Genomic DNA, 25,863 nt, shown 5'->3' on the forward strand with positions numbered 1-25,863 from the left:
AGCAGCAGTTTCCCTGCCTTCGGTCTCTGCCTCCTTACTGCCAGCCTATGTGCTATTGTCAAATTCATCTTGATAAATTACTACACTAACTAGCTACACATCTCTGTTCCAGAGTCTTTAATAGACCACCACTGCATGTAAAATAATATCTAATCTGTCCCCAACCTGTCTTTTCAGCCTTGACCACTATGGTCCGCTTTGCCTGTGACACCCACTGTCCTCACCCTTTTTGGCTCCTGGGACTTTGCTGACTGTATTTCCAAGGCCCACATTTCTTTCTTCTCCAGAACCCACATCCCAGCACCCTGTGAAGTATTTTTGATGCCTCACAGCTCACAGTGATCTAGTTTCCTGATTTAATTCTAGTTGTGTTTGGAACATCACTAATCAATTTTAAACTAACTGTTCTTTAACATTGCATGTGTCATTGTCTCCAAAGGCAATTCAGTTATGGCAACTTATTTATGTTTTATGGAATGTTTCATATCCTCATCTATGTTGCTGGATTTTACTTTAAGGCAAGGAATCTAACCATAATGATTTGATTTTTCCCAGAGTAGTAGTTTTCAAATTTTGCATGGTAAAGAAACAACTGGAGAACACATTAAAAGCTATGTCCACATTAACAGGCAGAAAGAAATATAAATGACATTTCAAGGACAGAAGTACATCTGATTCTTTTTTTTTCCTTGTAATTTTCTTGGTGCCAGTTTCAAGGTTCAAGTTGCTAGTACAGCAATAATTCATAGATTTGTCATCTTGGTTCAGAACAAAGAAATCACTTCCTTAGTTTTCCTAATTATTCTTTGCCTCTTCCGAGCCCAGAGAGGGTAATGAGGGGGGAGTGAGGCCCAGATAAGCTGTGTTTCCAATTTGTTCCAAGTGGCACTGATGTTGTGGTCAATTTAAGCATCCGTATTAGTTCCTTTTTGTTGCTGTAATGAAATAAATGAAGCAAGGTCCTTTATAAAGAAAGAGGTTGATTCAGCTTACAGCTTTGGAGACTGAAAGCTCAGAGAGCATGATGCTGGCTCTGGAGAGGGTCTCCCCTTGCTGAGGCGCAATCATGGCAAATGGCATAGTGAAAGTAGTGGGTTTGAGACAGGAAGACAGAGTGGAGAGAGGCCGATCGTGCTCCTTTATAACAAACAAGGTTCCCATGTGACTTATACTAATCTCTGCCCAGGGCAGAGGCTCCAATGACCTAGAATTATCTCACTGGACCCGCCTTTTAAAGATCCCATGACTTCCCACATCACCACAGTGGGTACCAAGTTTCCAGCACATGGACCTTTATGGGATACACTCACACTTACCCAAATCATGGCAGCATCTCACACAGGGATGGCACGGGAATATCACTGTTCACTTTTGGATACTGGGTAGTGAGTGTTTCTCTCTCACTCTCTCTTTGTTCTTTCTCTTCTTCTTCCATCCCATGCTCACATTCTGTCACTTTTTTTTCTTTTAGATCGACTTTGAAGATGTGATTGCAGAACCAGAAGGGACACACAGTTTCGACGGCATCTGGAAGGCCAGCTTCACCACCTTCACTGTGACGAAATACTGGTTTTACCGCCTACTGTCTACCATCTTTGGCATCCCAATGGCACTCATCTGGGGCATTTACTTTGCCATTCTCTCTTTCCTGCACATCTGGGCAGTTGTGCCTTGCATTAAGAGTTTCCTGATTGAGATTCAGTGCATCAGCCGAGTCTATTCCATCTACGTCCACACCTTCTGTGATCCACTCTTTGAAGCTATTGGCAAAATATTCAGCAATGTCCGCATCAGTATGCAGAAAGAAATATAAATGACATTTCAAGGGTAGAAAGTCCTGATTCTTGTTTTTCTTTTTAATTTTCTTGGTGCCAATTCCAAGTCTCAAGTTGCTAATACAGCAACAATTTATGAATGATGTATCTTGGTTCAGAACAAAGAAATCACTTTCTCAGTTTTCATAGCTATTATTTTCTCTTCTGAGCTATTTCATCTATTTTTGGCAGTCTGAATGTTTTAAAGCCATTCCAATGTTTTTCCTTACATTTTGATTTGGATGAGGATCACTGTTTTGTTGGCTGGGATATGAACATATTATTGACAGATAACTTGAGAGAGATATGAAGAACTAAGGAAAGAAAAGAAAAAGAACACACAACTTTACTGCCTACTCCAAAATGTTGATTATTTTATAGAAAGGGGAGAATTCCAGGCTATGGCCATTGAGTGTACAGGTATGTGGGCAGATTTTAAGCAGATCCTGCAGCCCCAACTGTCTGAGGAATTAGTGAATCACTGTGGGTCACTTTAGTGATTCACTGGGGTCTAGTGATCCTTACTGAGTTAGAAAATATAATCCTCTGCATTCACATTATGTGACCAATACCTTACACTTCTCGAAATTTTAAACTATTATACTTCCTGTGCCTGAATATTTGTTAAATAGATAACAAGACCTAAGTGCCTTCCTCTTTTTTCTCATTGTCCTTTTCAAATAGAACCTAATTCTTCACTTTCATTAGTTCTGCAGCCTCTGAAAACCAAAATTAGAGAATCCATTCTCTAGTTCTCTGTGCCTGTGTGTACTGACAGACATGGCATAGCATAGATCTGCACTTGATCATGCAACATCTTTATCCATATTGAGTATGGGAGCCCTAGAAAGCAAATTACAGTGGACAAATGGGGCTGAGTCCTCTCTGGGCTGGCAGGGGTGGAAGCCAGCGTTCCCTGCCTCTCATCAGCTGAATGTGGTCAGCATGTCTATTCAGCTCCGTTTATTTTCAAGAATAATGACGCTTTCCTGAATCCACACTAATCCATCACCGGGGTGGTTTAGTGGCTCAACATTGTGTTCCCTTTTCAGCTGATCAGTGGGCCTCTAGGGATGGGATGTCAAAATGGAGGCCATTGTGTAAGACTGTCAGTGGTGTTGTCAATGTGACCCTTCTAAGTAAAGCACTTGCAACCATCTGTTAGCCTGGGACACTAGTCCCTCCCTCTCCTAGGAGCTTTGGCCCTCATCCAAATGCCACTTTGCTCAGAAAGAAGATGAGGAGAGGAGGCAGTAGCAAAAGATTGAGCTAATTTGCTGGAATCAGTTCAAATTCTTCTGAATTCAAGCTGAGGAATTTCACCTGTAAACCTGAGTCATGCAGAAAGCTGCCTGGTACATCCATAAGCTTTTCATTTCTCCTGTTCATATTGTTATCCTGCCCTTGGGGACTTTTTTAAACCTCCAGTTATGCTTTCACTTGTATTTTCATACACTTATTAGAACTTTGCTTGATTTTTTTTGCCTCTTCCAATCTTCCTGAACTTTTAATTGCCGACCTGTTATCTCCGATATTTTGCATTTAAAACAGACACTGGCATGGACATAGTTTTACTTTTAAATTGTGTACATAACTGAAAATGTACTATACTTTTTACGTGTAAAGATATTTTTATCTTTATATGATGAACATCACTTGGGAAATGGCTTTGTGATTCAATCTGTAAACTGTGTATCCCAAGACATGTCTGTTCTACATAGATGCTCAGTCCCCCATGCAAATCAACTGCTGGTCCAAAAAACTGCTGAGATTTTATATGCTTAATGATATATTTTACACTTTTTTATCCTGCATGTCCTATAAAGGTTACAAATTCTGCACAATAAACAATTAAAACTGTCAACTTCCATTATTTCCTCCTACATGGGCATTTACGTGTCAGTGTTTGTGTCTGTGTATTCGTATGTGGTGAGCATGTGCATATTGTGTGTGTACATGTATGTAGTGTGCAGGGGGGTGTAAAGATTTCTCACTTTTAAATCTTGACAGAGTTATTTAAGTGGGATCTTTCTGCTAAGATTAACCCCATTCATGGATTACTCCAAATAAAAATTATCATTAATGATAAATGTTATATGCTATCTCATCCAATGTGAGCCCCTAATAACTTTGTGGGATGGACGTTAATGTCATCATTTGACAAATGACACAATTTGTATTCAGGGGGTTGGGCAAAGCCTTGAACTTTACCATGATGTAACTGAAATTTCTTAAGAGGTAATTATTTTTTTCTTGGCTAAGTTCACATTCAGGGTTTCTGTGTCAGGGTTCACCAAAGAAACAGAACCGACAGCAGACATAGAGAAATGACAGATGATAGGTGATAGAGAGATTGAGATGACAGAAAGACATAGAGATCAAGATGATAGAGACAGAGATAAAGATGGAGATAAGAGATGATAAAGGTTAAGACAGAGAGCAAGAGATTCATTATAAGGAATTGGCTCACACAATGATGGAAGCTGACAAGTTCCAGGATTTGCAGTAGGAGCCAGCAAGCTGAAGCTGCAGCAAAGTTGATCTTGTTGCTCCATTCCAAAGGACAGCAAAATCAAGACACTGGAAGAGCTGATATAGCACTTTGAGTCCAATGGTAGGAGAAAACCGATTCCCCAGTGTGAAAACAGTCAAGCAGAAGGAATTCTCTCTCACTGGGAAGATGGTCAGCCTTTATTTCTCTTCTGTTGATTGGATGAAGCCCATGGGATGAAGCCCATGTTAGGAAGGTCAATTTGATTTACTCTTTCTACCAATTTAAGTGTTAATCTCATCCACACACACCTCAAAACCATAAACAGAATGATGTAGGACCAAACACCTGGAAATCCCATGGTTCAGGTAAGCTGACAAAATGAACCCTTGCAGCTTCCAAACCAAATTTCATGAAGGGTATCTTCTAAGCCTCCCACCCTGAAGTTCTCCGAGGCAGTTAACAGTGTTCCTCTCTTGCTGGGCTTTCAAGAAAGCATGGAGGCTGCTTAGTTGGTAACCCAGTCTGGATTTGTGTTTACCCAACAAATCCACTGCTATTATACACATGGAGACATGGCTTTGATCAAGGCAGCATTTGACATCCTGGCTGAAGTTAGGTCTCCAGTTCAGGCAGAATGAGTGACACGACTTTAAACAAGGATTATCTTTCCTTTGGTTTTATGATTTGAATCTAAACAAGTACATATTAACAAGATCAGACCTATTCCCATTTTGTTTGAGTTACATACATGAAATAGTTCCATCCCCACAGATAACCACATGGCTTCAGACCACTCTTAATCTGCATTGGGGGTAAATAGCTTCATACATCACACATTTAGTAAATGTTAGTTACATAATAATACACATCAGTCCAGTGAAGCAAGGCTGTCTAAACAGTTGACTCATACCTTCCCTGATGTGGGTGCTGATATTCAAACGTTCTGCTTTTTAAATTGGAATTCTTGTTTATGAAAGTGAGAGGAGAGGAGAATTTAAAAAAATAAGGTACCTTAATATAATACAAAAGGGTAAAACCATAAAAAAAGATCATGGCTATGAATACATAAAAATCATATCCTTTTTTATTTTTTATTTTTATTTTTTGACAGGCAGAGTTAGACAGTGAGAGAGAGAGAGATAGAGAGAAAGGTCTTCCTTTTTCCATTGGTTCACCCCCAAAGTGGCTGCTATGGCTGGCGTGCTGCGGCCAGCACGCTGTGCCTTTCCGAAGCCAGGAGCCAGGTGCTTCCTCCTGGTCTCCCATGCGGGTGCAGGGCCCAAGGACCTGGGCCATCCTCCACTGCACTCTTGGTCCACAGCAGAGAGCTGGACTGGAAGAGAAGCAACCAGGACAGAATCCGGCGCCCCAACAGGGACTAGAACCCGGAGTGCCGGCGCCGCAGGCGGAGGATTAGCCTAGTGAGCCGCGGCGCTGGCCGATCATATTCTTCTATATATAAAAACTAGTAGAAACAAAATAAATGATAGAATGATAAAAGGAAGCATATTATATATGTAATATATAGTATACATTACATATATTTATATGTATATATATATATATCACATGCTTAGCACTGTACTTTAAAAGATGTACAGAGATATAAAGAAAAAGATGAGCATGCCAATTGAAAAGTATGCAAATAAATGAAAAGGTAATTTACACAAAGAAGTGTATAATCATATGAAAAATGTCCATTCATCAAAAATGGCATGCAAATAATCAAAATTGTGAGATACCATTTTCACCTAAGTTTGCAGAGTTGAAAAATGAAAGTCAAGTGCACATTGCTGAGGACACAGGAAAGAAAGCACACACATTCATTGCTTCTGTGAGGGTGAGTAAGAGAAGCCTTTTGGGGGACAATTCAATGTACATAAGATAGAATCCACCGTGCCATTTACTAAAAAATGTAACAAAGCATACCTTGGGTCATCAATCAGAGATGTTCATTATTTGTCAGTAGTATCATAAATTGGAAACAACAAAAATGTTCAAAAACAAGGAATCAGATATGTTATTTGTACACTTTGATATTTTATCCAGTGGGATAGTTAATGAAGTGGAAATATGTCCATGACATGATATTAACTTAAATGGTAGAGTTAAACAATTGTCTGTAGTGTATGTAGCTGACTTTTGCTTGCTTAAAAATTAAAGGAAGTAGATTCAAATAGATGCACCATTTCTGAGTTCCTGCTACATCACAAACATTATTGTTCTTACACAAGATTTCAAGATAAGTATTGATGTTTTCATTGTACAAATAAGGTTTAGAGAATTTTAGTGAGTCATCCATTCACATAACTTCTAAGTATTAGAGCTATCATCACATCCCAGAGTGTCTTGCACCAAAGCCTTGCTCCTCACTCTCTATCTTCCAGCTCTGGGCAGTGTCTGTGCCCTGAGCCTTCCTCTTCATGAAGCTTTCCATTTCCACTGGCTTCTCACTGGCTCGCAGAATCATTTTCCATGTGTAGTAAGTGAGTAATGTGAGCATAGCTGAAGCAAACGTTAGCAATAGTTTCATGCACCAATATGTGTGTGCAGACTTGGCACACAGAGATTTTTTAAAAGATTTTATTTATCTATTTATTTGAAAGGTAGAATTACAGACAGAGAGAGGGAGAGACAGAGAAAGGTCTTCTATCTGCTAGTTCACTCCCCAATTGGCACAATGGCTAGAGCTGGAGCGATCCAAAGCCAAGAGCCAGGAGCTTCTTCAGGGTCTCCCATGTTGAGACAGGGACCCAAGCATTTGGGCCATCTTCCGCTGCTTTTCCAGGCCATGAGCAGAGAGATGGATCTGAAGAGGAGTAGCCAGGACATGAACCAGCACCCATATGGGATACCGGCACCACAGGCAGAGGCTCAGCCTGCTATGCTGCAGACTGGACCCCAAGTCTGTGTCCTTTAAACATTAGTTCACTCAATCTTCCCAGTAACTCTGGATGGTATACATATTTTCACCATCTCAACTTTACAGATTATGCACCGAGGAGTCAAGTATCTTGCCCAGAGTCACACAACCAACAATTGACAAAGCCAGAGTTATGAACTCATGAAGTCTAGCTCTAAATCTGGGAGCCAAACATGTTACTAAGCCATAAGGTTAGTGGTAATGCCGGAAAACAGAAGCAAGCTTTATCTCTACTGAGAACAAGCAATGGTCAACAATAAGGATTTCATTAAAATGCAAATTGAATCATTTACATCTAAAATATAAAAGTAAAACTGCTTTCACAAATTTATCAAAATATTTGACAGAAGGGTTTGAATGTAAGTTTTCCTAACAAAAACAAAAACAAAAACAAAAACAAAAAAGAGTTTACTAGGGCAGGCATTGTGGCAGAGCAGTTAAGCTATCTGGGAAGCCCATAATCCATAACAGGGTGCTGGGGTTCAAGTCCTGGCTCTGCTTCTGATCCAACCTCCTGCTATTGTGCACCATGGGAGGCAGCAGTAACAACCCAGAACTTGAATCCCTACCTTCCACATGGTAGAGCCAGATAGAGTTCCTGGCTGTTAGATTCAGCCTGGTCCAGCCCTGGTTGTTGCTGGCATTTGGGAATTAAACCAGCAAAAGCAAAATTCTCTCTCTCTGTCTTTCTCTAAGTGTGTTTGTGTGTGTGTGTCTTTGTCACTCTGTTTTTAAATACATAAAAATAAAAGTTACTTTAAAAATGTTTTCTTACAGTCTATTTTTTGCCATATTATAGTTTAGTAACTTTCAAGATCCTAAAATGAATAGGTGATAAACTGACACACTCCAGGACAGACTTCAATTGAAAGTAATAATCATGTTTTTTGAAATAAATCATAACATAAATATTATTAAACAAAAATTACTCTCTGGAACCATTCTACCATTAAGATTCAAAACTATGGCTTTTTACCTTCCTTTCATATACTTGGCTTTTGTAATCATTCTCTAATCTTCCAACTGCTTGAACAATAATGAATTTCTTTAGTTTTTCATGACCCAACTCCCTGAGGACATCAGTACAAAATCTCCTCCTCCCACAAAGCACAAGAATCTGCTTAGATTTGCTGCCCTATTCTCTTTCCCTTCTGCTAAACACAAGTCTGCTGATCCAAAGCCATTCCCTCCATCTGTTACGAATGCCTTCCCTTCTTAGCTTCCCAAGGTACTTGCTCCCTTGGTTATCTCCTATAATTCTTTAATCACCAGTCCATGCTGGTGTTCTGGATTGTTATCATTATCCTACAAATGCCATGGATCTCTTTTTCATTAAAAAAAATATCCTCCCTTGGCATCAGATCCTCTTCCAACCATCAACTATTTTCTTTATTTTACAGCCAAACTTCACAAAAGAATTATCTACTCTGTGTGTGTGTGTGTGTATGTGTGTGTGTGTGTGAGAGAGAGAGAGAGAGAGAGAGAGAGAGAGACTCTCTTTCCCTCTTTGTCACTTTACCTTTCAAATACTAAATAATTTTAAAAGAGGGGGCAGCATTGTAGTATGGGACTTAAGCTGCCAGTACTGAGACTGCTCTGCTTCCTACCCAGCTCTCTGCTAATGCGCCTGGGAAGGTAGTGGAAGATGGCTCAAGTTCTTGGGCCCCTCCACCCAACTGGGACACCTGGATGGAATTCCATGCTCTTGCTTCAGTCTGAACTAACCACAGTTGTTGCAGTCATTTGGGGAGCGAACCAGCAGATGAATAATTCTCTCTCTCCCCCTCTTACTTTCTCTGTTACTCTGTCATTCATATAAATAAATAAATATTTAAAAAATCTATAATTATACCATGGCTAGAATTTTATATGTGTGAGTGTGTCTCAGTTTTCTAAAGTAGTATTTTGCTTCAGGTACCCATACACAGGCATGGGCATAGTCATCAGTCAATGTCATCATTGGTTCCTGAGGAGTTCTTTTTTTAAAAAATGTTTATTGATTTAATTATTTATTTACCAGTGTAATACTTATGGCTTTACTGCCAAATCAAAGAATTAGAGTAGTGATAAAACTCACAACTACACATTTGCTCCTTCTCTTTCTTATCATCTTAATTTTCTTTACAAGTATCAGTAGGAATAGGTAGTAGTCATTTTTTTACCCAGAAATATTTTATTTAAGGTATACAAATGTTATACCTTTCATAAGTTCAACTTTAAGAACACAGTGATTCTTCCCACCCTATCTCTCCACTCACACTCCCACCCTTCTTCTTCCTCCCTCTCTTATTCTTATTCTTATTTTTTACTAAGATACATTTTTGATTAACTCTATACTAAGTAGAGTTCAACAAACAATATGAAAAACAAAACTGTTCCTCAATAGTCGAGACAAGGGCTGGTCAAAATCATTGCATCTCAAACTGTCAATTTCACTTCTATAGATTACGTTTTAGGTGCTTTATTAGTTATCATAGATTAGGGAGAATATATGGTATTTGTCCTTTTGGGACTAGCTTATTTCACTAAGTATAATGTTTTCCAGGTGCATTCATTTTGTTGCAAATTATAGGATTTCACTTTTTTTTTTATCACTCTGTAGTATTCCATGGGTACATTTCCCATAATTTTTTTTACCCAGTCTTCAGTTGATGGACATCTAGGTTGATTACGTATCTTAGCTATTGTGAACTGAGCTACAAAACACCTTGGGGTACAGATAACTCTTTCATATGCTGATTTTATTTATATTGGGTAAATTCCAAGGAGTGGAATGGCTGGGTTATATGATAAGTCTATATTCAGATTTTTGAGGTATCTCCATACTCTCTTCCATAGTGGTTTTACCAATTTACATTCCCACCAACAGTGGATAAGGATACCTTCTTCCCACATCCTCACCAGCATTTGTCGTTTGTTGATTTCTGTATGAAAGCCAATCTGACTGGGGTGAGGTGAAGCCTCATTGTGGTTTTGATTTGCATTTCCCTGATGGCTAGTGATCCTGAACATTTTTTCATGTATCTGTTGGACATTTGGATTTCCTCTTCAAAAAATGTCTACTTAAGTCCTTTGCTCATTTCTCAACCTGGCTTTTTATTTTATTGTTGTTGAGTTTCTTTATCTCTTTATATATTCTGGTTATTAATCCTTTATCAGTTGCATAGTGTGCAAATAATTTCTCCCATTCTGTCAGTTGCCTCTTCACCTAGCTGAGTGTTTCTTTTGCAGTGCAGAAGCTTCTCAATTTGATATTACCCATTTGTTAATTTTGGCTTTGACTGCCTGTGCCTCTGGGGTCCTTTCCAAGAACTCTTTGCCTATGCTGATGATTTGCAAGGTTTCCCCAAAATTTTCTAATAATTTGATTGTATCAGGTCATAGATTTAAGTCTTTGAACCATTTTGTGTGGATTTTTGTGTAAGGTGTAAGGTCTTGCTTCATACTTCTGCAAGCAGAGATCCAGTTTTCTCAGCACCATTTGTTGAAGAGACTGTCCTTGCTCAAGGGATTGATTTTAGCTCCTTTGTCGAAGATAAGTTGGTTGTAGATGTATGAGTTGATTTCTGAAGTTTCTATTCTGTTCCATTGGCCTAGCCATCTGCTTTTGTTCCAGTACCAGGCTGATTTGATTAAAACTGCCCTGTAGTATGCCTGGAAATCTGGTATTGTGATGCCTCAGGCTTTGGTTTTGTTGTATAAGATTGCTTTAGCTATTTGGGGTCCCCTGAGTTTCCATATAAATTTCAACATTGTTTTTTCTAATGTGAGAATAATGTTCTTTGTAGTTTGATTCAAATCACATTGCATCTGTAAATTGCTTTGGGAGTATAGATATTTTGGTGATAATGATTCTTCCAATCCATGAACGTGGAAGATTTTTCCATTTTTTTGTCTTCTTCTATTTTTCTCTTTAATATTTTGTAACTCTCATCATAGAGATCTTTGATGATCTTGGTTTAATATTTTCCAAAGTCTTTAATTTTTTTTGCAGCTATCATGAATGGAATTGATCTTAGAAGTTCTTTCTCAGCCATGGCACCATTTGTGTATAAAAAAGCTATTGATTTTTGTGTGTTGATTTTTTTAAATTTATTTGACAGATAGAGTTATAGACAGAGAGAGAGACAGAGAGAAAGGTCTTCCTTCCTTTGATTCACTCCCCAAATGGCTGCTACGGCCGGCGCTATGCCGATCCGAATCCAGGAGCCAGGTGCTTCCTCCTGGTCTCCCATGAGGGTGCAGGAGCCCAAACACTTGGGCCATTCTCCACTGCTTTCCCGGGCCACAGCAGAGAGCTGGACTGGAAGAGGAGCAACCAGGACTAGAATCCAGCACCCATATGGGATGCCGGCGCTGCAGGCGGAGGATTAACCAAGTGAGCCACGGCGCCGGGCCCATGTATTGATTTTATATTCTGCCACTTTACCAAACTCTTTTGAGTTGCAATAGCCTCTTAGTGGAGTCTTTTGGATCCCCTATATATATAGAATCCTATCATCTACAAACAGGGATAGTTTGAATTCATTCTTCCCAATTCATATCCTGTTAGTTTCTTTTTCTTGCCTAATGGCTCTGGCTAAAACTTCCAGGACTATATTGAATAGCAAGTGGTGAGAGTGGGCATCCTTGCCTAGTTGCAAATTTTAGTAGGAATGCTTCCAATTTTTCCTCATTCAATAGGACACTGGCCATAGGTTTGTTATATTGCCTTGATTGTATTGAGGAATGTTCTTTCCATACCCAATTTGCTTAAACTTTTCATCATGAAAGGGTGTTCCATTTTATCAAATGCCTTCTCTGCATTTCTTGAGGTAATCATAAGGTTTTTGTTCTTCAGTTTGTTAATGTGATGTGCCATACTGATTGATTTGCAAATGTTGAACCATCCTTGCATACCTGGGATAAATTCCACTTGCTCTAGGACAATGAGTTTTTTGATGTGTTGCTGAATTCGATTGGCTAATATTTTGTTGAGGATTTATGCATCTATATTTATCAGGGAAATTGGTCTGTAATTCTCTTTCTCTGTTGCACCTTTTTCAGGTTTAGGAATTAAGGTGATGCAGGCTTCATGGAAGGAGTTTGGGACCATTTCCTCCTTTTCAATTGTTTTGAATAGAATGAGAAAAACTAGAGTTAGTTTTTCATTAAAGATCTTGTAGAATTCAGCAGTGAAGCCAGACCTTGTTGGGAGGGTCTTTATTACTGATTCAATTTCTGTCTTGTTTATTGGTCTGTTTAGGTTTTCTATGTCTTCATGTCTCAGTTTCATGTTTCATTTCTTCTATGTTTCCCAATTTGTTGGCATAGAGCTCTTGTAGTAATTTCTGTTGATTATTTTTATTTCTGTAGTATTTGTTGATCCATTTTTTTTCCTTTCTAATTTTATTAATTTGGGTCTTCTACCTCATTTTTTTTTGGTTGGCCAAACCACTGGTGTGTCAATTTTGTTAATTTTTTCAAAAAACAAGCTCTTCATTTCACTGATATTTTGTATTGTTGTTTTGGTTCCAATTTTGTTATTTCTTCTCTAATTTAATTACTTCTTTTTCTATTAGTTTTGGGTTTGAGTTATTATTGTTTTTCTAGGTCATAGAAAGCACTGATAGCTCATTTAGTTGGTGTCTTTTTAATTTCTTGATATAGGCACCAATTGCTATAAACTCTCCTCTTAACACCATTTTTGCTGTATCCCATAAGTTTTGATATGTTGTATTGTCTTCTTCATTCATTTCCAGAAATTTTTTATATCTCTTTTGATTTATTCTATGGCCCACATTGTTCATTCAGGAGCATGTTCTTCAGTCTCCATGTGTTTGCTTAAGTTCTAGAGATTCTTGAATTGTTGATTTTCAGCTTCATTCCATTGTGGCCAGAGAGCATCCATGGAATGATTTCTATTTTTTTTTTTTTGAATTGGCTGTGACTTGCTTTATGGCCTAGAATGTGGTATATCCTAGAGAAAGTTCCATGCACTGTTGAGAATATGTATCTTGCAACTGTAGGATGAAACATTGTGCAGATATCCATTAAGTCCATTTGGACTACAGTGTTGATTAATTCTGTTGTTTCTTTGTTGACTTTCTGTCTAACTGATCTGTCCATTGCTGAAAGGGGAGTATTGAAGTCCTCCATCACTATCATTTTGGGGTATAAGTCTCCCTTTATGTCCATTAACATTTCTTTTAAGTGTAATTTAGGTGCCCTGTAATTGGGTGCATATATGTTTATTATAGTCACATCTTCCTGTTGAATTGATCCCTTCATAATTATATAGTGCCCTTTTTCATCTATTTTAACAGTTTTTGTGTTAAATCTATTTTGTTTGATATTAGGATGGCTATACCACCTCTTTAAGATTTCTGTTATCGTGCAATATCTTTTTCTATACATTAACTTTGCATGTATGTTTGTTGGTGAAATGTGTTTCTTGTAGGCAGCAAATAGATGGGTCTTGTTTTTTAATCCATTTAGCCAATCTGTATCTTTTAACTGGAGATTTGAAGACATTTACATTCAAGGTGACTATTGATAAGTAATGACTTGGTTCTGCCATTTTTCCATAAATATTCCTTTTGTTTACTTCGTATTTTCTTTGTACTTTTACTGGGAGAATTTCTTCCTTCACCTTCTTAGTGATGACCATGTTTCTGTGTTTCTGCTTGTAGCATATCCTTAAGCATCTTTTGTAAGGTTGAAAAGGTGGTTACAAATTATTTCAATTTCTGTTTGTTATGGAAGGTCTTTTTTCCACCTTCATTCATAAATGAGAGCTTTGCAAGGTACAGTATTCTGGGTTGACAGTTTTTTCTTTTATGACTTGGAATATGTCTCTCTATTCTCTCATAGCCTGTGGAGTTTCTGATAAGACATCAGCTGTGAGTATAACTGGAGATCCTCTGAAAGTAATCTGGCATTTCTCTCATGCATATTTAGTCTTTATGTTTTACTGTGGAGAGTTTGGCTACAATGTGTCATGGTGAAGACCTTTTCTAGTCATGTATACTGTAATTACTTCACTAAAAAGGCCTTCCAATCCATTCTCTCTTTCTACACCTTCAGGTACTCCTAAGACCCATATGTTGGGTTGTTTGATAGTATCACATAAATCTCCAACACTATTTTTTAGTTTTCTAATTTCTTATTATTTTTTTGGCCTGACTGTAGAATTTCCAGAGATTTGTCTTCTAACTGGGATATTCTTTCTCTTGCCTCACCAAGTCTGCTGTTAAGGCTCTCCACTGCATCCTTTATTTGATCTATTGAATTCTTCATTTCCAAAGTTTCACTTTGATTTCTCTTTAAAATCTCTGTTTCACAGAAAAAAAATTTCATTCATGTCATATATGGATTTCTTTAATTTGCAGATTTTCTTCTGAACACTTCTAAGCAATCTCATGATCAACTTTTTGAATTACATTTCCAACATTCTTCATTCTCCTCATCTTCACATTCCAGTATTGAAGTGTTGTTGTGTTCCTTTGGAGACATCAGGTTTTATTCCTTATTCTTGTTTCCTGAGTTTCTGCATTTACTTTTAGCCAATTGTGAAGATACCTGTTGGGTTTTTTTCCCTGTAATGGCTTTTATGGCTTTTATCTTCAGATTATGCCTCTGTGGCTTAGCGGAGTGTCTGCTGTGTGGTGTATTGGGTGTGACTCAGAAGCTCTATTCAGTGCTTCTGGGTGAGAAGAGTGTCCAAGATGACACCCAAGTTGATGTACCATATCAATAAAAAGATTATTAATTTGTGTACATTGAAATATACTTGCATCCCTAGGATAAATCCCAGTTAGGTAGAGTGGATGATCTTTGATGTGTTGTTGGATTTTATTTGCTAGGATTTCGTTGCAGATATTTGCATGTATGTTGACCATGGATATTGGTTTAAAGTTCAGGTTTTTATCGTATTTTTTTTTCTGGTTTTGGAATTAAGGAAGTGCTATCCTGATAGAATGATTTGAAAGAGTTCCCTCCCTTCCAATTGTTTTGAATAATTTAAAAAGCATTTATATTCATTCTCCCTTAAAAGTTTGGTAGAATTCAATAAGAAGCTATGGGGTCCTGGGCTTTAGTCTTTTGGGGAGGCTCTTTATTACTGATTAAATCTCAGACTTGGTTATTCAGGTTTTCATTACCTTTGTACCACAATTTTAGCAAATTATATGTGTCTAGAAATCCACTTATTTTTTCTAAATTTTTAAATTTGTTGGCATATAGCTGTATGTAATAATTTCTAATTATTCTTTTTGTTTCTGTGGTATCAGATGTTACATTTTCTTTTTCATTTCTGATTTTATTAATTTTTTTTGTATTTTGGTGTTTTTGATTGTTTTTGGTTAGAACATGCATAAGACCCCTATCTTATACCCTTTATGAAAATCAATGCACAGTGGATCAAACATCTAAACTTAAGACCTGAAACCATCAAATTACCAGAGGAAAACATAAGAGAAATGCTGCAAGGCATCCTCCTAGGCAAAGAGTTCTTGGATAAGACTCAAGAATAAAATCATATAAATGGAATTATATCCAGTTAAGAAGTTTCTGCACAGCAAAGGAAACAGCAAAGTGAATAGGCAATCAGCAGAATAGGAGAAAATATTTGCAAACTGTGCATCCAATAACGGATTAATATCCAGAATACATAAGGAGCTGAGGAAAATCCACAACAACAAAACAAACAATCTAGTTAAGAAATGGGAAAAGAATGTAAGCAGGCATTTTTCAAAGAATGAAGTATAAATGGCCAACAGACACATGAAAAAATGCTCAGCATCACTAGCCATCAGGTAAATGCAAATAAAAACCATAATGATGTGTTACCCTCTCCAGTTAGAATGGCAACTATGCAAAAATTAAAAAAAATAGCACATGCTGGTGCAGTTGTGGAGAAAAAGGTGCCCTAATGCACTGTTGATGAGATTGCAAATTGCTACAACCATTATGGAAAACAGTATAGAGATTCCTCAAAAACTAAAAATAGATCTACCATATGACCCAGTTGTCCCACTCCTGGGAATATTTCCAAGGGAAATGAAAGAATAATGTGAAAGAGATACCTACACTCCCATGTTTATAGCAGCCAGTTCACGATAGCAAAGATATGGAATAAACCTAAATGTCCATCAACTGATGATTGATAAAGAAAATGTGGTATATACATACACAATGGAATACTAATCAGCCATAAAAAGAATAAAATCCTGACACTGACAACAAAATCAATGAAACTGGAGGCCATCATGCTAAGTGAAATAAGCCAGATATGGAAAGATAAATATTACATTTCTCTTACTTGTGGAAGTTAATATATATAGACACAGTATAAACACTGTATGGGCCAGCACTGTGGCTCACTTGGCTAATCCTCCACCTGAGGCACTGGTACACCCAGGTTGGGGTGCCGGATTCTGTCCCAGTTGCTCCTCTTCCAGTCCAGCTCTCTGCTGTGACTCAGGAAGGCAGTGGAGGATGGCCCGAGTCCTTGGGCCCTGCACCCACATGGGAGACCATGAGAAAGCACCTGGCTCCTGGATTCGGATCAGCACAGCGCACCGGCCGTAACAGCCATTTGGGGGGTGAATCAACGGAAGGAAGACCTTTCTCTCTGTTTCTCTCTCTCTCTCTCTCTCTCTCACTGTCTAACTCTGCCTGTCAAAAAATAAATAAATAAATAAAATAAACATTGTGTGGATGTCATACTATTTGGTATTTATTTATATATTTTCATAAGAATACCCTCCATTTAATACATTAAAAGAAACTAAGTCCTTGAGAATAAGTTTTATCATTAATTAAGGAAGCATCTAAGAAAACAAGCAATGGAGTTGGACATTTAGGCACAACTAAAACTTATGGGACATAGGAATATCCTCCTTTAATACACTAAAATGAAATAAATTTTTGAGAACAAGTTTTACTGTTAACTCTCATAAATCAAATCTTTGAGGACAGATGTCTTGCATGGGAAGTTAGTTCACAGTTACTCCTGTTGTTAATTTAACAATTAACACTCTTACGGATGACATCAGTGATCAGCAGAGGCTCTTGACATGAGCTGCCTAGGCTATGGAAGCCTTTTGAATCCACAAATCCCATCAGTATTTAGACAAGGCCACAGGCAAAGTGGAAATTCTCTCCTCGCTTCAGAGAAAAGTACATCCTTCTTTGATGACCACTTTTTCCAATGGTGTCTCGCCCACAGAGATGCTTCACATAGGACATTTTTTGCCACAGTGTCTTGGCTTTCCAGACCTGAAATGCTCTCGTGGGCTTTTCAGCCAGACAAGAATGCCCTAAGGGCTGATTCTGAGGTCAGAGTGTCACTTAAAGTGATTATCATTCTATGAGTCTGCTGTATGTACTGCTTCTCATGTTGGAGAATTCACTCCCTTTTAATTCTATCTATCTATTAATATATTTGATATTTATTATAAACTTTGCTTCACTGAACAATACCATGTAAATGACAATGCATTAATCAGTCCCCATGTTATGATCATTGCCATAAATCTCTCACCTTGTGATATTAAAATATCTGTTCTAAGAAAAAAATAGTACATATACATGTGTACATAATGTATGCATTTGATAAAAATGTGGCTAATGTTTTTAAAAATGCAAAAAAGAAAAAAAGGAAAATTATCTCAATTATCTCAACAGTAAGCTTCAATTGGTCAACAAGTGTTTAATTTAAAAATAATTAAATAAATAAAAACAATGAATAAGTCCTCAGTTGTTGTCATTGAGGAACAGCAGGTTAAGTCACTGTCTGCAACTCCAGCACCCCAAATGCAATTCAAGTCCTGGCTGTTCCACTTCTGATCCAGCTCTCTGATAATGTGCCTGGGAAAGCAGCAGAACATGGCCCAAGTCTTTGTGTCCCTGAATCCACCTGGGAGACTTGGATGGAGTTCCAGGTTGCTGACAATCTGGGGAATAAACCAGTGTATGGAAGATCTCTTGCTCTCTCTCTTTCATACGTGAACTTCAGTTCAGTGACTTTTGACAAATAGGTATTTTTAAATTCTCAACTAAATGAGATTTCTTAATGCTTGTTTTAGTGCCTAGCTTTATTTAGATCATTTGCATGATCTATATAATGAGCTATTCTTTGAAATTTATTAAAATTTGTTTTATGATTTAGTTCGTGATTAATTTTTATAAGTACTTTATGTATGTTTCTAGATTTTTATATGAGGATTCAAAACGTGTCCATTATATCAGCCTTCTACTATGTTGCTCAAATTTTCCAAACAAGGAATTCACAAAAATGTTCATGAAAAATGTCTATTTTGAAAAAAACTATGTATGGATTTCAAAATGTAGTTTTGTATTAAAATAAATTTCCTTTATCTTCTATTTTGCCAGGATCTTTTTGCTCACTTTTTTCCAGATACATTTGCTTCTAATCTTTTACTCCCAGGGCTGCCATGCACAGCAATGCCAGCTAGACACTTACACAACTCTAGGGAGTGGCATTCAGAGACTGCCCTGTGATCACTCACATCTCTTAAGGTGTGTGCAAGTAAAGTTTCCATGTCCTTGTGCTTTATTGGAGTCTTTTATAATAAGTACAAAGATGGAATTTGTTTTTTTCCACCCAGATTGAAAGCCTATTCTTTAACTGGCAAGTTCAGTCTATTTGTATTCATTGTGATAGTTGAGCTATATTTTTCTTCTTTCTGTTATCTCATTTTTAATTGATGTTCTACTTTTTCTGTTTCTTTTTAATATCCTGTGATTTCAAACTATCTCACCATTAGTTAGACAAGAGCTTTAACACATCCATGATTGTTGGGCTTCCCTCCTACCAACAACAGTGATTATGAAGACACTACCTAGAGTTTGGGTTCTGAGGTATTTTGGATCCAGTTACACTTCTTTTCCTTGATAGTAGTTTCTTTTTTCTTTGGAAAACAGCAACTTTTACCAAAGCTTTTTGGGTTAATTAATGTAGTTTATTTTTTCTTCTTTTACTTTCTTTCTTTTTTCCTCCTATCTTTCCTTCCTCCCTTCCTTCCTTTTTTCAAGTACTTACTTTAACATTTAAAGTGTAAAACTTTGTTTTATACTTTTGTGAAACCAATGGTTAAGAATGTTATACTACTATAGTTTTAATCTTCTGTGATTACTTTATAATGTACTGTATATGGGTGAAATAGTCATTTTTTCCACTGTTTACGGCCCTTGCCTATATTCCCACTAAACAAGGGTCATTTTGCTCTTTACTTGCTAAACTTTTTTTTATTTTATTTTTCTTTTTATTTTTTTTGACAGGCAGAGTTAGACAGAGAGAGAGAGACAGAGAGAAAGGTCTTCCTTTTTCCGTTGGTTCACCCCCGAAATGGCTGCTACCGTTGGCACACTGCAGCCAGCGTGCTGCGCCGATCCAAAGCCAGGAGCCAGGTGCCTCCTCCTGGTCTCCCATGCGGGTGCAGGGCCCAAGGACCTGGGCCATCCTCCACTGCCTTCCCGGGCCACAGCAGAGAGCTGGACTGGAAGAGGAGCAACCGGGACAAAATCCAGCGCCCCAACCAGGACTAGAACCCGGGGTGCCAAAGCCACAGGCAGAGGATTAGCCTAGTGAGCCGCAGCGCCGGCCAAGGGTCATTTTGCTTTTTACTTGCTAAACTTCTTATTCAGCAAAGTATTAAGCCTTTTTATTGTAATATAAAATTAAAATATGTTATCTCGAAAACTAAAAAAACAAAGGGAGATGAAGGAGGTGGGATGAAGAGAGGATAAAGGAAGAATAAGGAAACATTATATTCTTGGAATTACATCTAAACGGCATATTGAATCTGTTAAAAACTAATTAAAATTAAAGAAAACAAACAAAAATATTTTCAGTGTCTTTTCTTTGACCCGGTCAAAGTATTATAAGCTACAGAATATTATTATTGCAGTCACACATTTGAATAGTACATTGGTTATCTGTAAAATTCTATCTGCAAATTTCTTTTCTTCAGTACTTTAAAAATATTCCTCCATTGTTTCTGATGTCCAGTATCAAGCTTGAAAATTTCAATGTCATATTTTTTTTCTGTTCTTTTTTTTTTAGATTTATTTATTTTTACTTGAAGTCAGAATTACACAGAGAGAGGAGAGGCACAGAGAGAGAAAGAGAGAGAGAGAGGGGTCTTCCACCTGTTGGTTCACTCCCAAATGGCTGCAATGGTCAGAGTTAGGCCGCTCCGAAGCCAGGAGCCAGGAGCCAGGAACCAGGAGCTTCTTTCGGGTCTCCCACGCAGGTGCGGGGGCCCAAGGACTTGGGCCATCCTCTATTACTTTCTCAGGCCATAGCAGAGAGCTGGATCGGAAGTGGAGCAACCGGGTCTCGAACCGTCACCCATATGGGATGCCAGTGTGGCAGCCTTACCTGCTACGTCACAGCAACAGCCCCATCTAATGTCAATTTTATCATGTATCATTTTCTTTTTGTGATAATTTTAGATCTCAGTAAAATTTATCGTGTGTGGATTTTTAAAACATACATTGCCCACTGGTCCTTTACAAGGCATTTCAATCAACAGTAGTTCTTTCTTTGGAAAATTTTATCCATATTTCTTCAAATATTTTCTTTTATCTATTTTTTACATTTTCTCCTTCAATGATTCCAAGTATCTAGAAACTGGTATTTCTGCTTCTAGGATCTTTAACACTAAACTTTTGCATTCTCTATTTCCTTCTAGAAGCAGTTGTCAATCTAATCTTTCTATTCACTAATCCATTTTTTCCTGTACCTTCATCACTGTTCATCCCACCTGTTAGGTAATGTCAACTCTTATGCTTTGGATTCTAACATTCTACATCATTCCTTTGGGTGATTCCTTGTTTCTTGTTGCTAATTTCATTTTCTCCTTTAGGATGTTTGTTTTAGAAATTACAAATCCCAATCCTTTTTCCAGAGGGTATTTGTAATTCAGTAATTCAGTTCGTTGCTTTGTTTTTGAGATACTACCCCAGGTGTCCTCAGATACCATCAAGGTCCATCATAAGCCCTCTTCTTGTCTCTCTGTACACTTTATTTTCAGATTATCTCATTTCCCCATGGATGTCTTACAGATCTCTCTATCACATCTTATTCAAAACTGGACTATTGATGCTTCCTATATTCTAAAAAATACTCTGCATTGCTTTAAATTGCTCAAACATCTATGTAGTTATTCAGGCCCTAAACCAAGAGGTTACCCCAGAATATTCTGTTTCCACCAAGCCCTAAACCCAGTCCTTTATCAGGATCTGTCCATTTTATCTCTACACTCAAATCTTGCTTTTGTGTTCTTGCCTCATATCAGCAGCAACTACCTAAGTGTAAGCAGCCATCATTTAAATCTTGGCCTGTCCAAGCTATCCTAGCTACTCTTCTGTTCCCATGCTTGCCCCACATCCAACTCCTCTAGCTATTTTGATATATACAACACAAATTGTTCTACTGGTATGTACACACACACAACTTAAAACTCTCCATCCAGTATAAAATTGAATCCCTTTACCAAAGCCTACAAAGTCTTACACAATCCAGACAGGAACGTATACGCACAACACACAGAGAGAAAAGAAACACACACACACATACACACAGGGAAAGAGAGAGCAATTCTAAGTGTTAGAATTTTCCATTGACTTCCCATTGCATCCAGCACAAAATTGAATCTCTTTACCAAGGCTTACAAAGTCTTAGATGACTCAAATCCCATCTATCTCTCCATCCTCATCTTTTTTTTTTTTTATTTGACAGATGAGTTAGATAGTGAGAGAGACAGAAAGAAAGGTGTTCCTTCCATTGGCTCACTCCCCAAATGGCCGCTAAGGCCGGAGCTATGCTGATCCAAAGCCAGTAGCCAGGTGCTTCCTCCTTGTCTCCCATGTGGGTGCAGGGGTCCAAGCACTTGGGCCATCCTCCACTGCCCTCCCGGGCCAAGCAGAGAGCTGGAGTGGAAGAGGAGCAGGTGGGACTAGAACCCAGTGCCCATATGGGATGCCGGTGCCACAGGTGGAGGATTAGCCAAGTGAGCCATGGCGCCGGCCCCCACCCTCATCTTATACCAACACCTCCTCACTATCTGTGCTTTGGATACACTGAGCTGCTTTTAGTCCCAAGCACATGCTACACCATATCTAATCAGAGGACACTGCATGCAGCTGTCCTCTCTGAGATTCTTTTATTCCGTCCTCTCTATTTTGTTACCTCTTTCTCATCCTTTAGGTCTCAACTTCAATGTCACCCCTCAGATAAGTCTTCTAAGACTTCCCTAATGGAAGCAAATCTTAGCTTCTTAATCTCTGTTTTAGCCTCCTGCCTATTTCTGTCATACCACGTATCATATTGAACAATTATTTTATTTTACTGTTAACAATTTTTAATCTTTCTCTTACGAGGCAGAGATTTTCCATAATATACAATTAATACATGTTGGAATGATGAATTGATGGACAGTCACATGATTCTGGATACTATGAAGGCATGACATGCCAAATTCCTGCTTCCCCAATAATAATGCCATGCAAAAGTCACCTAACCCACTCTGAAATAATCATCAACAACAGTCTTGCCATTTATTTTTCTTCTTCCACTTTCTCCATGATTTTGTTCCCTATTAAAACTTCGTCTATTGTATGTCTGAACATTTTGTTATGCCAACACACAAGAGTTTCCTAAACGAAAATTTTAGCAAAAGTTACCATGGATGTCTGATATATGCTTTTCCCTTACTTGAATAATACCAAACACATGTTGATACAGTTATTAAGGAAAAAGATGTTTTCCCAGCAGCTGTTGACTTCATCAATTCCACTATGCTGTGACTCACTCAACCTTCCACAGAGTTAGAAAGTTACAGCTTACTAAGGAATTAAGTATTTTTTTTATTGTGATGATAGAGGAATGGTCAAAGTTAGAAATGCAGAACGTGAAAAAAGTCTACTAGAATGAGAGATTTGATACTATAGAAAATTGAATAACAATGTTAAAAAGAAAAAACTACACTTACCTTGTACTTAAACAGAACAACTTAAAAATGTGAAAACTGGCATAAAGGGTGGGGTATTTGCAACAGGGAAAAGGCAATTATTTGTTTACAGAAGGCAACAGCTGCCAATCTGAGCCACTTGATTAATGGCCAACAAAGAAATCTCCTCTTTTCTAGTTGTATTAATATTATGCCAAGCATTAATGAGTAATAACTATCCCAGGCATTAGTCAATATTCCTTTTGAGAGAATACTTTTTCAATCCTCCACCACATTGCATAACCTCTTGGAAAAGAGTTGATTACCTGCCAGCTCCAGAACAGAAAGCTCTGTTGACCATATAACACAGTGAGTACTCTGGGAAGTGCACAGAGCCATGTGCACCTTGACAGATGGAATTTGGCTTGATAGTGACGGCATGGTCACATTTCACAGTGATTTTGTGCTTTCCCTCATTACTTTTCATATTACTCTCAAAATGACAATAGTTTCCAGTTATTGAACACATACTGTACAAACAACAATCCACTAAGCATTGTACAAATATTGTTCATAGTGCTCCTATGTCCTACATGTTACTGTCTAGGTCAAGTGGATACCATAGTCATTTCAGAGATCAGGCAATGGAAGGCTCAGAAAGGTTAAATAACTCACTCAAGATTATGCAATAAGCTTAATAATCATAACTATTAGCTTCAAAGCTCTTCTTGATGGAGAAACTCACTATGTTCTTGGGAGAAAGTACAGTGTGGCAGCAGTAGCAGCATTATTTTGCAATATTACAATAGCACTGTGTCTCCAATAGGACAAAGAAAGAGCAAGTGGTTAAAAGCTATGCAAATAATGTATTCTCTAGTCTAAGGCTCTCTTACCATAACTGTTCACTTCCTTCCTTCAACAGGTATTCATGGAGCTACTATTTGATATTATAAGGAATAGAAAGATAAGCAAAACAGAGATGAGAAAGACAAAGGCTTTCATCTTCTCAGAGCTCAGGGAAGCATCTACAAAGGCAATTCTAAGCTGGAATTAATATTGTGCTATTTTTTGCTGAGAATACAACTTTTTATAAAATAAAACTTACTGACAATGAAGTTTACAGATTAATACATTAGCTTTAAAATTATACCCTTTAGCATGCAGAGGACTGACTAGTTTCCTTCAGTAAGATGACAGGAGGTCAGGATCAGAGGAACGATGCACACCATTTTCCCTCAGACAAGTACTGGTTTAATTTCTTCTCATGTTAATTGTCATCGTAACACTTTGAGTAAACATTTCCACCACTGAGAAAACTGAACACCACTAACTGACTTGGTGAGCTAAATACATACTTCATACATATTTAAGACTTAAATGAAATGTCAGCGCTTGCTTTTTGTGATTATTCCTCTAGTATTTTTGAAGATGCAAGCTTAACAGAGAAGATAACCAAATTCAAAAACACCTATCAAATGAGTAAATACCAATTAAAATATATGATCCTCTTGCAAACCTACACTCCTGTTCTAACAGAAATGACTAATGACTTGAGTGGGAAGAGTAGGAAAAAAGGATAGTGTCATTTACATTCCTGAGGAGTAAATAAATTTAATAGTGAGATTACTGGCATTATGACAAATATCTGGAATGATGTCAAGTATTACTCATGCAAATTACAAGTAAAATATCAGCCTTCAGAATATATGATAGACTAGAGATGTTTCTTTATATCTTCTTATTTCTCTTTCTGACTTCAACCTTAAACAACAATGAAAGCATCTAATAAGCCATTGTGTGGCAGAAAGCAACTTTGAACTCAGAGGCAGGAACTACAATCAAATCCTCAACCAACTTCAGAATCAGCTGTGTGGCATGGATAAATTTTATCATTGGCTACTTTCTCCAAATCAGCCGCCATAATGCATCCTACTTCACTGGACTGTGATGTGAATTACCACGTGAAAATGCCTAAAATAGAGCCAGTCCTCACAGAAGTCAAAACATTTTGGGCAGCCCCTTACTCCACGATCCTGCCCCACTCTTTGCAGTGCCTTACTTACCTGCTTTCTCTAACACATTCAATTATTTCTCTTGCCTTCTTTAATAGACCAAACTTCTTCTTGTGACCATCAATATGGATGGAGCCAAAAATTCCCAAAATCTCCTTGATTTCAGGGACTCTTCTGACTTCCATTTTTGTGTTTCTATATGTAGGGACTGAAAGGGGACATCTGACTGGCTCCAATGAGATTATAGATTGAGTTCCCCCTATATTTTTTGTTTTCCCTGGTTCAACAAGCATCAGCTATGGGAGCACAGCCTCCCGGTTTCAAGGGTTGCCCATTCAAGGAGATGTGGAAGGAGGGGAAGCTACTTAGGAACAGGGAGGTAACAGAGAAATGAGCAAACACATCTATTTGGAATCTAAATATCCATAAAAATCAAATCTAATCACCCAATCTCTCTCACAAATATGTCCTCTTGCATTCCCATGAGACAGGAAAAGAGTTTCACTGATAATCCCATTTTACAGAAGGGAAGCATAAAGCACCAAGGATGAAGAATCTATCCAGGTTCAGTTAATGAGTCACCAATGGAACAAGAAATAAATCCAGGCTGAAAGTTTAGGCTGCCAGTCTCTTTAACAATTAAGATTGCAAAAATATCAAA

General features: G+C 37.8%; 1 protein-coding gene across 3 annotated transcripts in view; it reads left to right on the forward strand.

The window, feature by feature from the left end:
* The window catches only part of CAV1 (caveolin 1), a 46,817-nt gene extending 43,139 nt beyond the window's left edge, over positions 1-3,678 (forward strand). For 2 of the 3 annotated variants that reach the window (XM_008258165.5, XM_008258166.5), the window contains exon 3: positions 1,472-3,678. In XM_008258165.5, the coding sequence (XP_008256387.1) occupies positions 1,472-1,813 (342 nt within the window). In that variant the 3' untranslated portion in view covers positions 1,814-3,678. The remainder of the gene's footprint in view (positions 1-1,471) is intronic. The other variant, NM_001111072.1, reaches the window with a different exon arrangement.
* Positions 3,679-25,863: the final 22,185 nt, after the last annotated feature.

Source organism: Oryctolagus cuniculus, chromosome 3 (genome assembly GCF_051225735.1).
Source record: "Oryctolagus cuniculus isolate XC-2025 breed Fujian yellow rabbit chromosome 3, ASM5122573v1, whole genome shotgun sequence".
Classification (NCBI taxonomy): domain Eukaryota; kingdom Metazoa; phylum Chordata; class Mammalia; order Lagomorpha; family Leporidae; genus Oryctolagus; species Oryctolagus cuniculus.